This window comes from Loxodonta africana, chromosome 1, assembly GCF_030014295.1.
Source record: "Loxodonta africana isolate mLoxAfr1 chromosome 1, mLoxAfr1.hap2, whole genome shotgun sequence".
Taxonomy (NCBI): Eukaryota; Metazoa; Chordata; class Mammalia; order Proboscidea; family Elephantidae; genus Loxodonta; species Loxodonta africana.
In genome coordinates, this window is record NC_087342.1 from 61,457,888 (window position 1) to 61,472,738 (window position 14,851).

Consider the following 14,851-nt stretch of genomic DNA (forward strand, 5'->3'; position numbering starts at 1 on the left):
AACTGTCAACCTAAGCCTAAAAGTGCCCTGTCAACTCTTTATACAGCCTCCTGCCCTCCTTAACCTAAACAGCTCTCCGTGAAGCACAAACAACAGCTACCCTTCACTCTATGACACAGGAAAAGCACTAAATATCAAAAACCTTTATATGGTCTCTCAAACTGAGACCATGGTTTCTCCAAAAGACTGAAGAGTTTTTGTTTTGATTTTTAAAACATAACATTCCCCTTTTCAGTGTTGGAAAAAATGACTTGTCCACTGCTTTCTGAAGCTCAGGTCCAAAAAAAAAACCTAGCTGTTTACGCTGTGTGGTGGTGGGAATCAGGGAATGTGACCAGTGCATGGGCAGATGCAATACACCAACCTAAGTGTTTCCTGACAACAGTTTACATTCAAAGAGAATGAAATGCTGCCTGTATGGAGGAACAGGCACCAGCCCATAAGCTCTACATGCCTGGCCTCGTGAATCCACAGGGCAAGCCTGGCCTCACTTGTTAATACCCATGGCCAGGATGCCAATTTCCTTTGCGGCATTTATGATTAGCCCTTCTATAACCATGAGGACAAGTCTTACAGCACTGGCATGCCCAAAGTAATAATGCAGTTACCCAGAATACATTGTCAGAACAGCAGAGAGAGCCCCAGCAGGGAATTTCTGCAAGCAAAGTCACAGGCCTGAGTCACCCAACCCTGAGTAGTCACATATGATACAGACCTTTGAAAAACTGACACCCTTGAGTCTCCACACTTGGGCAGCATATTCTGTTCCTATAGTGAACAGCAGCAGTACACTCAAAGCTACTGTACCTATGTGCACTGGGAGCTGGGTAACCAAGGTAATCCTTTCTCTAAAGCAAGGTCCTGATAGTAAAACACAGAAGAGAAAACAGGGATGAGAGGGAAAGAAGTGCCTATCATCCATTTGCCTACGATCTGATTAATGAAGAGGTCCATCGGGTCAATTCTGACTCATAGCGACCCTCTAGGACAGAGTAGAACTGCCCTCTAAGGGTTTCTAAGGCTGTAAATCTTTATGGAACCAGACTGCCACAGCTTTCTGCTGCAGAGTACCTGGTGGGTTCCATTAGCTGACCTTTCTGTTAACAGCCAAACACTTTAATCACTGTACCACAAAGGCACAGGGTAAAAAAGTCACAGTGGACTAGGTTCTAGGAAATGGGAAAACAGAAGGGGAGGACAGATCCCATTCTTGTTTTACAATCTGTATTAAGCAAGGGAGACACATATAGACCATGGATCTACAAAACTATGCATTTCTCTCAAGTAGCTACAGGGAAGAGCATCTAAAATTTTAACACACTAATTTTATCGGTTTAAACAGAGTCCCTAGTTTTCCTGCTTTTCGCCACCTCTTTTCTCTTTGGAGTAAGAGTAGGAAAAAAAAAATGGTGGGGCTCAATATTTGAGATGTAAATTTCTGGGCTTGCTCACGGGTGCGGGTGTTTTTCCACTTCTGAACAGTGCTGACAGGCATAGCGAGTCTGATGAGTCTGGACTTGGCAGGTGGCCTAGCTCCAACACAAAGCACCTGGACAGTGCAAGACCAGACAGGTGCTTCACGCACACCTGAAGGGGCTTCTAAGTAAATGGGGTTTAAGTAAATCCCTCTCTCTAACACCTTTGGTGTATGGAAGTGTAGCTCTCAAAATTGTTGTATGTAGTAAAATCTGGTTTAAGTTAAATGACCAAAGAACTACAGAGAGTTCAGATAAAAATAACTAAGGCTTTAAAGCTGGACTCAGTGACTTTAGACTGAAGTTTTAACCAACTACACGGTTTGCCATTAAGGGGCCTGGTAAATGGATCCCGAGAAACAGGGCCACGAGGGTAAAGGTAGACCATAGGGCCATTTTCCACAGTGGGATCCAAGAGCTATCAGCATTTCAGTCCTCAAGAGTCTTACTTTCAGCATGGCATGAGGTGACTCACCCAGATGAATGTTTCCACCCAGAGACAGCCCTGGGGCTTGTCATGAGCTGGCAGTGAACGTGGGCTCTTTATTTGCTGCCGGATAAAGTGGCTGACTCACCCAGGAGGGGGTCATGCAACACTGCCCTCAGTACTGGAGCCCAGGATGAAAGAAGACAACAAAGCCACCTCACCTGTGGGGACTGACCTATGCACACTGCCTTTTGGGGTTATTCAGGAGGGCACTTTCACATAAAACAACTGCTGAAAAAGTAAATGTTCTTTCAAGTAAATGTTCTTTATTTCATCTTTTCTTTGGTACCAGACAGGGACTATCTGCTCTATAGTATTCAAACAGGAACTTATACCACCTCTCTGATAAAGAAATATATCTACTGGACTGCAGGGTGCAAAATATTTACAGACTTGGGGGTGAGGGTTAAAACAAAGCTCAAGCCAAACATAAGCATTCTGGAATCTAGACAACTCTGACAGGAGGGAGAACACTATTAATATTATTCCTGGCTGGGTTCCTGCCCAAGCACTCCAGTGTAACCTCCTTAGCACAGGCTCTCTCAGGGTGAGAGAGAAGGGTAAGAGCCAGGACTGGAGTGACATCCATAGCTTTCACTAACATATTTATCATCATTGATTAAAATCCACATTTACCATTGTGTTCAGCCATTTCACATGTAGCAGGGTCTCCCTGAACCTCAGTTTCCTTGTTTGTAAAATGGGGACAGTACTTGTTTCTACCTGATTTGGGTGTGTATCGCAATTAAGTTGTTGTTGTTATTAGGTGCCGTGGAGTCGGTTCCAACTCATTGCAACCCTATATACAACAGAAAAAAATACTGCTTGGTCCTGCGCCATCCTCACAATCATTGTTATGCTTGAGCCCATTGTTGCAGCCACTGTGTCAATCTACCTTGTTGAGAATCTTCCTCTTTTTTGCTGACCCTCTACCTTATCAAGGATGATGTCTTTCTCCAGGGACTAATCCCTCCTGATAACATGTCCAAAGTATGTCAGAGGTGGGAAAATTAAGTTAGCCATGACACATAAAAGGCCTAGCATAGTGCTGGGAGACTAGTACTCAGGACGATGTTGTCTACTGTTGTTATTGATAGCTACCTCTTAAATACCCTTAATGAAGTTAAGTAATGTCTTTCTATGTCAATAAATACTTCAAGGCAAAACAGAAAGGAAGGTATGGAAGAAAATGGGATGGGTGGGATAAATATACAGGACTGGGGGGTAAGAAATAAGAGAGAAGAATATGTATATAATTTTTTTAATTTAGCAATATTAGCTTAACTCATTTATTTCTTGTATGTGTGTGTGTGCTTTAGGTGAAAGCTTACAGTTTAATTTCGCATACAAAAATGTATACATTTATTGTTATGCGACAGTGGTTGCAATCCCTATAATGTGACAGCACACTCCTCCTTTCCACCTCGAGTTTCCTGTGTCCATCCAACCAGCTAACTCGTTTATTTCTGACATCTTTATGGAATAACCTTTCTTAACTGACCCCCAGTTCTCTATTCTCTGGGCGAGCCTACATTCTTCCTTCCATTTATAAAATACAGTGGTGGATGTCCACTGTGCACTGCATCACCCCAGCTGCTGGGCTACGCTCTGGACCTGTACCAGCTGAGTTATGTTTTTACAAAGGGTCAGTTGTGTTTGCTCCTACACTGGCTTATGTCAGCTGTACTTCTCTTTAAATATACAATTTAATTAACAAATTCAAAAAAAGAGGTCCTAATTCTGAGCCAGTAAGTTGAATGCTTAGTAACAACTGAAAGAACTGCTGTCAAAATAAGTACAGGTGAGACAACTGTAAAAGATTAGGGAAACATAGTAAGTATAGATGGATTCTGTGTCCAGACTGCTTCAGACTCACTTAAACTGGCATTCCTGGTTTATAACGAATCCCTACTTTAACAATCTTTTCAAATAGCCAATTAATTTTTTTTTTCTTACAACTAGAGGGAAAATTTCTATGATATTTGACAAACCTAATAGTTAACAATTATTGTTTTCTCAGTGCAAGACATTTGCTGATTGCCTGTTTTCATGCTCACATGACTTACAAGAAGAAGGTACTGTGATTATCATCCAATGTCGCAGTAAAATAGCGGCAGAGCCAGGACTTGGTGCCCAGGAAGTCTGACTCCAAAGACTAGAAATCTGACTTTCAATCAAACAGAGCACTTGAAGAGCAAAATAGCGAACCAATATAATGTGATTAAACAAAGTGATACGGCAGAACTCTGCTAAAAAAAAATTGGTTCTATTTTTGCTCCTGTTGGCTTTTAGACTGCAAATTTTGATGCACAAATGTTTTGTTTCATTACTGATCTCACTTCAGTTAAACAATGTGAAACAGAAATTGTTCCTACCTCTGAGAAAATAAAACCTCCCATCATGGGAGCAGACTCTAACACGCCTGCTCTGCCTGGAGGGACAGCCCATACCTCGGAGGGGCTCCCTGCCACCTCTCAGGATAAAGGAGGGTGAAAAGAACAAGAATGAGAAGTGCAATCTTTCTCCTGCACTGCAGGCTATTAGCAATGCCTGAAAACACACGACTTCAGCAAGTCTGAGCAACATGCCATATGGCAAGAGCTGTTATATAATTTCTAAGTCAACAGTTTAGAATCTCTCGGGTCAGTAAGGAAATGTTAACGTCCACGCCAATCCCCAGATTTGCCATACCAGCTTGGTTATTTTTGATATAAGAATTTGTAGAAAAATAAGGTTATGAAAATATGTCTTAACTATAAAGAAAAGAATCATGGTTACTGGGAGTTACTGTTATTTACCAACATGACACATTTTAGGCAATGATTAAAAGTATATATATATATATATATATATATATATAGATTCATTGTAGAGATTGCCTTAATTGCAATCAATATTGACTTAAACATTTACAAAGACCTATTTATTATGTTATGATAGCTCTCCAGTTTATTAGTACTTGCTATAATAGTTTCATAATCCTAAATGTGTATCCATGTTTATGTGCATGCATATATGGGGCTTTGGGAGACATGGGTTTACACAGGTTTACATAGAAATGTCATGTTTTAGGTGCATTTAGTCATTCGAACAGAACGAGGGGATACCACATGGTTTAAAATCAGGAAAGGTATACGTCAGAATTGTATCCTTTCATCACACTTATTCGATCTGTATGCTGAGCAAATAACCCAAGAAGCTGGACTATATGAAAAGGAACATGGCATCAGGACTGAAGACAGACTCATTAACAACCTGCGATATGCATGGGACACAACCTTGCTTGCTGGAAACAAAGAGGACTTGTACTTATTGATGAAGATCAAGGGCTACAGTCTTCAGTATGGATTACATCTCAACATAAAAGAGAAAAAAAAATCTCACAACTGGACCAATAAACAACATCATCATTTGAAAATAACGAAGTTGTCAGGGATTTCATTTTACTTGGATCTGCAAACAACACCCATGGAGCAGCAGTCAAGAAATCAGGCAATGTACTGCATTTTGGCAAATTTGCTGCAAAAGACCTCTTTGAAGTGTTAAAAGGCAAAGATGTCACTTTGAGGGCTTCTGTGAGCCTCACTCCAAGCCACAGTATTTTCAGTCACCTCATATACATATGAAAACTGGACAGTGAATAAGGAAGACCAAAGAAGAATTGATGCCTTTGAATTACATTGTTGGCAAAGAATATCAAATATACCATGGACTGCCAGAAGAACGAACAAGTCTATTCTGGAAGAAGTACAGCCAGAATGTTCCTTGGAAGCAGGAATGGCAGACTTTGTATCACATACTTTGGATGTATTATCAGGAGAGACGTATTATCTGAAGAAGGACATCATGCTTGGGAAAGTAGAGGATCAGTGAAAAAGAGAAAGACCCTCAACAAGGTGGACTGACACAATGGCTGCAACAATGGGCTCAAACATAGCAACGATTGTGAGGGTGGTGCAGGACTGGGCAGTGTTTCATTTTGTGGTACACAGGGTCGCTACGAGTTGAACTGACTCAAGGGCACCTAACAACAACAACAACAACAAGGTGCCTAATTCTACAGGTTACTTTTTGTCTTTTCTTAGCCCCAGTACAAGGGTAGCACAAATGGTTAAGTGCTCAATTACTAGCCGAAAGGTTGGCAGTTCTAATCCACCCAGAGGTACTTTGGAAGACAGGCCTGGCAATCTGCTTCCAAAAGGTCACAGCTTGAAAATCCTATGAAGCAGTTCTACTCTGCACACATGGGGTCACAGGGAATCAAAATCGACTTAAAGGCAACTAACAATAACAACAGCACAAGGGTATCTTGCTTCAAAGACTCAGAATTATCTGCCAGGCAAGCATTATCATGACTATCTAGCCATAAGGTCATTGGAGGAAGAGAGAATATATATGAAGTGTAAAATGCCTCAAAGCATTATTTAGTGCAATTCAAACGGCTACACAAACAAGCCTGTGCTTCACCTCTGAAAAGTCCCCTGGAACAGCTGTGCAGCCAGCCTGAAATGTCTGATTCGTGTTTTATCAGAGAGCTGGAGGAGATATGAGATCATTCTAGGCTCTATCTCCTCATTTCACAGATGAGAAAACAGACACCCATACACACAGGTCATTTTGCCCAAAGTCTAACAGTTTGTGCCCAAACCAGATCTTTTAAGTCCCAGTACAACGCATTTTCTTTCCAAAGTACTGAATCTGCTGCTACCACCACCACCACCGCCACGGAACAGTGATAAAGATGATAAATATCAAGTGAGCCCTTCCTAAGTACCAGGTACTGGGTTAATTAAGTACTTTACAGGAACAGGTCATTTGATTCTCAAATCAATCTTGTGAGACAGAACTATTACTATCTTTACTGACATACAAGGAAACAGAAGTGACTGGAGATTAAGTAACTCATCAGACTTTTCTCAGATAGAAAATGGTAGAGGCAGGATTTGAACCCTGGCAATCTGACTTTTTTGTAATCTGACTTAAGAGCCCACATTCTTCAACCACCCCACTGCAGTGCCATTACACATACTATAATTATGCGTTTCTAAATCAGAAAGGTTAGAGTGGAGGCTCTTGCTATAACTTTTAATAAACAGCAAACATAAGGCAAAATTAAAGCTTTGCTTCTCTTTGCTCTCAATCAATCCCTACCCTTATCCTTATCCCCTGCCCTTCTCTCTCAAACACACACACACACACACACCCGTCCCCAGTTTTGAAAGCTGCCTTGAGAGCCCTGATTCATTATCAATGATGCCATTATTCATTAAGCCTGACGAATAGGTTGGTTTCAGGAAATAAGTGCTTAGCCTTCTCCATTTCCTCTATTTCCCACAAGAGAATGAATGCTTCTATCTTAACTTTTCTATCTACAATTAAGAAGACATTGCTGTTTTTGCTTTAGGTCTTTTTTAATGAAAAAAAAAAAGAAAACCAAATTAGTACAGAAGCCAATCTACTAGTAACATGTTTACTAGAGAGATTATTTACAATGGCTAAAAACGAACTTAAGGGATTAGCAGAAAGATAATTATACTTTTTAGCTAAGGTGGTCACAGTATTTATATAATAATGAGGAATATCTAAAGAATAAGAATTTCCCCCCAAATTTTGTAAACAGACATTGCTTTGTGAGCCAGGAGAATCCTATTTCAGAGATGACTAGAACAAGATGCCTAGAATGTGATTCATGCAACCTAAAATTTAGTAAAGATGGCTATCAGCATGTTTAAAAATCATTTTTATTGTATGATCCCACTATATGAAATATCTACACTAGGCTAGTGTATAGAAACTAAAGTTTATTAGTAGTTACCCAGGGTGGGTGGGAAGGAGGGGGAAAAGAGGACTCACTGCTTAGGGGACACTGAGCTTCTGATGTGGGTGATGGAAAAATCTGGAAACGCATATGGTGATGGTTGAACAACATGACAAACGTAATTAATATCACCGAATTGTACATATGACGAATGTTGAAATGACAACTATTTTACAATGTACTGACTGCAATTAAAAATCTTATTTATCTTTCTTAACTATTTCTGAACATAGCTATTTGTAATGAAGAGCTATAGAAATCTTGAGTTTCATGTTTGAATATTTTATCATCTGTACTTAGTGAAATTATTTCTGATAACAGAAAAAAGTGTCTCCTGTATTCAGGGACATGAGTGATATAGTGCCGGAAGCCAGAGTGGTCTCTCTGGGCAATAAAGGAAGATGTGAAAAACAATCTCCCTTAGCCGTTACTATCACTTTTTAAGTATTTTATTTTTATTGTTGTTGAGAACATACACAGCAGAAATTCAGTTTCTACAGGTACAATTCAGTGACATCGATTACATTCTTCAAGTTTTGCAACCACTGTAGCCATTATTTTAACCACATCACTCCAAAACCAACCAACCAAACAAACAAAAGCCCACTGCTGTCAAGTTGATTCTGGCTCATAGCGACCCTATAGAACAGAGTAGAACTGCCCTATAGGGTTTCCAAAGAGCAGCTGGTAGATTTGAACTGCTGACCTTTTGGTTAGCAGCTGTAGCTCTACTCCAGCAGCCCCTATTATACACTGCCTCAGTCTAAACTCAGTCTACCTTTTAGGATTTCCTATTATCTGGCCTTACTCAACATGTACACATAGGTTTCCCACTGCTTCATCCCAACATATACTTTCTGCCCAGAAAGGCTGCACACCATACTCAGTCCACATCTGCACCTTCACTGAAGAAAAAAAAAAACCAAACCTGTTGCCGTCGAGTCAATTCTGACTCATAGCAACCTTATAGAACAGAGTAGAACTGCCCCATAAGGTTTCCAAGGAGCAGCTGGTGGATTCAAACTGCCGACCTTTTGGTCAGCAGCCAAGCTCTTAACAACTACGCCACCACCTTCGCTGAAGGGCAAGTCAAATGAAGCATCGATTATGAGTGCCTTCCATTAATCAGCACATTGTTACCTATTTAACCCTTGCAATGACAATGCAGGAAACCCTGGTGGCGTAGTGGTTAAGAGCTATGACCATGTAAGTATGATCACTCCTATTTTTCCCATTTTACAAAAAGGATATCACAGCTCAGAGAGATGAAAGAAACTGTCCAAGAGAACCAAAATAGTGGTTCTGAGATTCAGACCCAGATCTGACTTCAAAGCCCATGTGTTTTCCTCGATAGCATGTTCCTTCCTCTCGTCTCACTCGATGCCCTCTACGCTCACCTTCATCTAAAAACCCTATGCTTAGCTTATGCACCCAGTACAAGTCCTATCTCCTCCATGATGTCTTCTCAGGCAATGTCAGCCTTATCACACTGTGCCTCTTCTCAGAATTTCTACAGCACATAAAACCTGTAAAATTTAGTTTAACTATATATTATATCTAAATGTTTACTGTTGTTTAATATGTATTTATTTTGGTCTCCAAATCTATTTTTGAGTTTCTCAAGGACTTCCTGGTCTGCACACATGGTAAGGGTTACATGAGTACTTAGGGAATTATTCTGAGACTTTTTGGCTTCCTGGGTTATACAAAAGGAACAAAGAACAGACTCTGGGCCGGGGCACAGAATGGGCGGTACAGTCAGGGCGCAGTGAACTGGAGCCATATCATAAAGGACCTTGAATGCAGTCCAAGAGTTTTTTAATTTTATCTAGTAGGTGATGAGGAGCCCTTGCAAGTGTCTGAGAATGGCAGAAGAGCTTTAGTTCAGGAAGTTTTATCTGGCTGCATCTGCACAACATCAATTGAACACAGCAAAAGACTGGACTCTATAGCTTCTGTCCCCCTTTGTCTCTGTAACCAGCAGGAAATTTTGTACCTTTGTTATTTACTTAAATCTAAAAGCACACTCCCAGCACAAACATACATAGGGCTAATGGTCAAGGCAGACTGCTTCAGACTCTTTAGAATCTACTATCTAAAGTCCTAAAGAACCTATAAGCAGGCAAATTAATTATAACTGACATTAAGAACTACTTATTCGCTTTAACAAAATACACTACTGAGCTTACAGGAATGATGTTTTTGGAAACGTGGGCTAATTTACCCAATATGAGCAACTGAAGCAATTCTCCTAGTGCAAAACTGTTAATTTCTGAAAAAAAATCATTTATCAAAGAATTTCTCAACAAGTTTGCTTTCCAAGTTAAGGAAAAGGCTATCAATTAAAAAAAATTTCATTCCCTATGAACAAGTAATGTCCCTTTTTCTTTTTTTTAAGATCTACATGTTTTAAGATCTGTATCTTTTCCTCTCCTTTCCAGAAAACTAAGCGGGAAAGTCATTCAGCTGATACTCACGTAAGTACAAATAAGAAGACAGTGTTCATTAAGATGAAATATCTATGAAAGGGGGCGGGGCAATCAGTAGGTAAGAATCAAAGCCTTCCTCCACTAAAACAAATGCTTCCCTCTTGTATTAAAGCAATTGTAACTGCCTTGTAGGAAAGCCTAAGATTCGCCTATGATCGTAAATGATGAATTGTTCAATGGAAAGGGGGATAAAATGCATTAAAGCAGGGACAGCTGTGAAACAGGGGGCCAGGAGGGAAAGTTTCCCTGAGGAACATGCAGTTTTAGTTAATGTCAGCACTGACTGCTTTGGAAACTTAGTATATGAGTGGGTTCTGGAAACCAACAGCACCTGTGCTTGGCTTACACATAACAGTGCCTTTGAAAGTCAGTACACAGGAAAGGCATGACAAATTAAACCTCTTCTTCATGTGATCATCCCAACAGCTACTGTTTATGGCTTGAGGTGGTTCCCCCATCATCGCTAATTCTTGGAACACCTCTAAAGTTATTAAGTACCCCTTTCAGATGAAGCTTAGTGACGTTAAAAAAACTGGTCAAGGCTTCAAAGCAGTAAGTGACAGGGCCAGAGTCTGAAACCAAACCTCGCTGGCTTCAAAGCCCACATGCAAGAATTGGAAAGAATGAGTACAAGTTTCACAAGAAAAACAAAACTCCAGAATAATTCAAGAAAATAGATATAATGGAAGAAGTGGCCAGGGGCCCAACAGTCAAGTGCAGAGAAATAACTAACTTACCAGCATATTTTGTCGTGTTAGATTCATCCATGGACCAAAAGCAATAGTCAAAGGCAAATACCTGAATGAAAAAAACAAAATATTAAACTTAAAATTACCCTTACATGAGTACATATGACTACAAAAAAGAACCCAAACAAAAAATTACTGATGAAAAGGAGAGGGATGTCTGCTAGTGTTTGATTTAAAAACAATGTTTGGAAAGGAGCCCTGGTGGCGCAGTGGTTAAGGCACTTGACTACTAACTGAAAGGTCCATGGTTCGAAACCACCAGTGGCTCAGCGGGAGAAAGATGTGGCGATCTGCTTCCATGGAGATTTACAGCCTTCGAAACCCCACAGGTCGCTCTGAGTAGGAATCAACTCGACAGCAGAGAGTTTTTTTGAGTTTGTGTGTTTGGTGCCTTGTTAATCCTTGAGTTTCTTTTAGATTAAATGTATGATTACCTTTCTGTATCATAACAAATTGTATATAAAAATTACTACATATCTAGAATTAAAGCAACATCACAACTACATCTTTTTCTAAATGATACGTATAGTGAGGGAAAGAAAACGAGCTCTCTCCCAAGTCCCACAGTTATCTGTTGGACACTACTGGCTGGATCTCCTCTGGCTTCTCAAATTCAACATGTGAAAACTAAACTGATCAGCTTTCATTTAAACTAGTTCCTCCTCCTAGCTTTCCATGATGTTGTCATTTCTAGCATCACTGAAGGTCAAAACTCCCCATTTGGGACTCCTTTCCCACTCCTGTTTCAGCATGCAATCTTGGGCCAAATACCATTAACAAATCAACAATCTATTCTTATATGCACTAGCTTTCTGTATAGCTGTTGAATGCCTGCTATGAGCCAGGAATTGCTGATACTTCCTCTCTACCACCGCCCATCTAACCACTGTTTCCCATGCATGTTACCACCACTTGTGTTCAAGTCATTATTAGCAAATGCATATGGCAACGTTCCCCAAAGTGTGTTCCAAGGAAGAGTAGTTTCATGAGATAGCCCATGGATAGAAGATTAAATCATGCTGGAAACAGTGCACACTTTATTTGAGATTCTCAATGCATAATACATATTAAAGGCTCTAAGAAGTCCTCCAGCAAAGGAAAAAAAAACAACCAACTAGCTGCTTTCAGGTCGACTCCGACTCACAGTGACCCCAAGTGTATCAGAGTAGAACTGTTCCATTGGGTTTTCAATAGTTGATTTTTTGGAAGCAGATTGCCAGGCCTCTCTTCTGAGGCACCTCAAACCTCCAACTTTTCTGCTAACAGCTGAGTGTGTTAACCATTTGCACTACCCAGGGACTCCCCTCCAGCAAAATAATCCATTTAATTGTTTTACCTTTTTATTTCCCCAAACAATTTTGGCAATGAAATTCTTTTTTGAGCAACATCTACTGACATGCCTTGAAACTAGTTTTTCTCAGAATACTCTTTAGCAAGCTCTGACCCAGATGACTCAGCAGCCACTTTCCTGGGCTCTTTGCTAATATATAGCCTTTGCCGCCTTGCAGTCCAAATACCCAACTATGAGCATCCATGGGTGGGATCATTTAACACTTGATCATTTCCAAGGGATCATATGCGCTGAGCAACAGACCCCAAGCTCTTTGGCCTGGCATCTGAAGGGGCCACACACAGCGTGGCACTTCTAGCTGATTTCCCCCAGCTTCCTCATGCTCCAGCTGAACTTGTCATCACCTTGCAATTCCTAGGTACAATGCCACCTCTGTCCCTGTTCTTGTCTTCATTTCCACATTCAAAATGTTTCACACTCCTAAGGCCCAGTTCAATACATTTCTTTTCCAGGAAGCATTCTTTGGTTAACTCCAAAAGAGTGAACTTTCCCTTTTCTGAAATCTCACAACACTGTTTAATCTTTTGCTATAACTACTATCCCTACACTTAACTGTGTATGTGATCTGTGTATATGTCTTATCTCCACTGGCAGACGAAGTTCTTTGAAGGCTGAACCATATCTAATTCATCTTTGTATCCTGCACTGTTCATAACGGTTGCTTTATAATTATTTACTGAATGATTAAAGGCATTGAGGCCTCGCAAGAACATAAAAATCTTTCATATCACACAAGTCTAAGTTACGTTCTGAATAGTTTTAGCACTACATAATATTTTAATGCTTTTAAAACTGATTCAGGTATATACAACGCACACAACTTACATCATCAACCCGAGGTCCAAATTTAATTTACTTATACAAATATTTGGAAACCCTGGTGATGTAGTGGTTAAGCGCTACAGCTGCTAACCAAAGGGTCGGCAGTTCGAATCTGCCAGGCGCTCCTTGGAAACTCTTTGGGGCAGTTCTGCTCTGTCCTATAGGGTCGCTATGAGTTGGAATTGACTCGATGGCAAAGGGTTTTTTTTTTTTTTTTTTTAATTAAAAACATTCATTCTATTCCTATACTAACCAAGTTAAAAAAGAAAACACTATAAGGATCATGGAAATAAAAATAGGGACAACACTAGGGACTCTAACATATGGCATAAATAGGATACAAACCATAACTAACAATGCACAAACACCAGAAGAGAAACTAGATAACTGGGATCTCCTAAGAATTAAACACTTATGCTCATCAAGACTTCACCAAAAGAGTGAAAAAAGAACCTACAGACGGGGAAAAAATTTTTGGCTATGACAAATCTGACAAAGGTCTAATCTCTAAAATCTATAGAATACTTCAACACCTCAATAACAAAAAGACAAATAATCCAATTTAAAAATGGACAAAGGATATGAACAGACACTTCAACAAAGAAGACACTGAGGAGGTTAACAGACACATGCAGAAACGCTCATGATCATTAGCCATTAGAGAAATGCAAAACGAGACTACAATGAGATACCATTTCACCCTGACATTACTGACACTAATCAAAAAAACAGAAAATAACAAATGTTGGGAAGGTTGCAGGGAGACTGGAACTCTTATGCACTGCTGGTGGGAATGTAAAATGGTACATCCACGACAGAAAACAATATGGTGCTTCCTTAGAAAGCTGGAAATAGAAATACCATATGATCCAGCAATACCACTCCTAGGAATATATCCTAGAGAAATAAGAGCCATCACATGAATAGGCACACATACACCCATGTTCACTGCAGCATTATCCACAATAGCAAAAAGATGGAAACGACCTAAGTGCCCATCTACAGATGAATGGATAGAAAAACTATGGTACATACACACAATGGAATACTATGCAACAATAAAGAACAATGAGGAATCTGCGTAGCATCTCACTACATGGATGAATATGGAGGGCATTATGCTGAGTGAAATAAGTCAATCACAAAAGGACAAATACTGCATGAAACCACTACTACAAAAACCCAAGAAGAAGTTTACACACAGAAAGAAACAATCTTTGATGGTTATGAGGGAAAGGGGGTGGGCAGGGGAAATCACTAACTAAATAGTAGATAAATGGCGACTTTGGTGAAGGGAAAGACAGTACACATTATAGGAGAAGCCAACACAACGTGACCAAAGCAAAGTCATAGCAACTTCACAGACCCATCCAAACAGCCTGAGGGACTGAGTTACTGGGCTGAAGATTGGGGACTATGGTCTCGGAGGACATCTAGATAAATTGGCATAACATCCTACTTTGGTGATTAGCGTCTGGGGTCTTAAACGCTTGCGAGTGGCCATCTAAGATACATTTACTGATCCCATCCCATCCCCAGCAAAGCAGAATAACAAAAGCCACTAATGGACCACACGAACCACAGCCTCCACCAGCCTGAGCCCAGAACAAATAGGTGGAGCTCAGCTACCACTACTGACTACTCTGACAGGGATCCCAAT

General features: G+C 40.2%; 1 protein-coding gene across 4 annotated transcripts in view; it reads right to left on the reverse strand.

Annotated features, from left to right (window-relative positions):
* The window catches only part of KIF13A (kinesin family member 13A), a 225,854-nt gene that overhangs the window by 89,808 nt on the left and 121,195 nt on the right, over positions 1-14,851 (reverse strand). For all 4 annotated transcript variants that reach the window (XM_064281127.1, XM_064281114.1, XM_064281123.1 and 1 more), the window contains exon 4: positions 11,007-11,067. In XM_064281127.1, the coding sequence (XP_064137197.1) occupies positions 11,007-11,067 (61 nt within the window). The remainder of the gene's footprint in view (positions 1-11,006; positions 11,068-14,851) is intronic.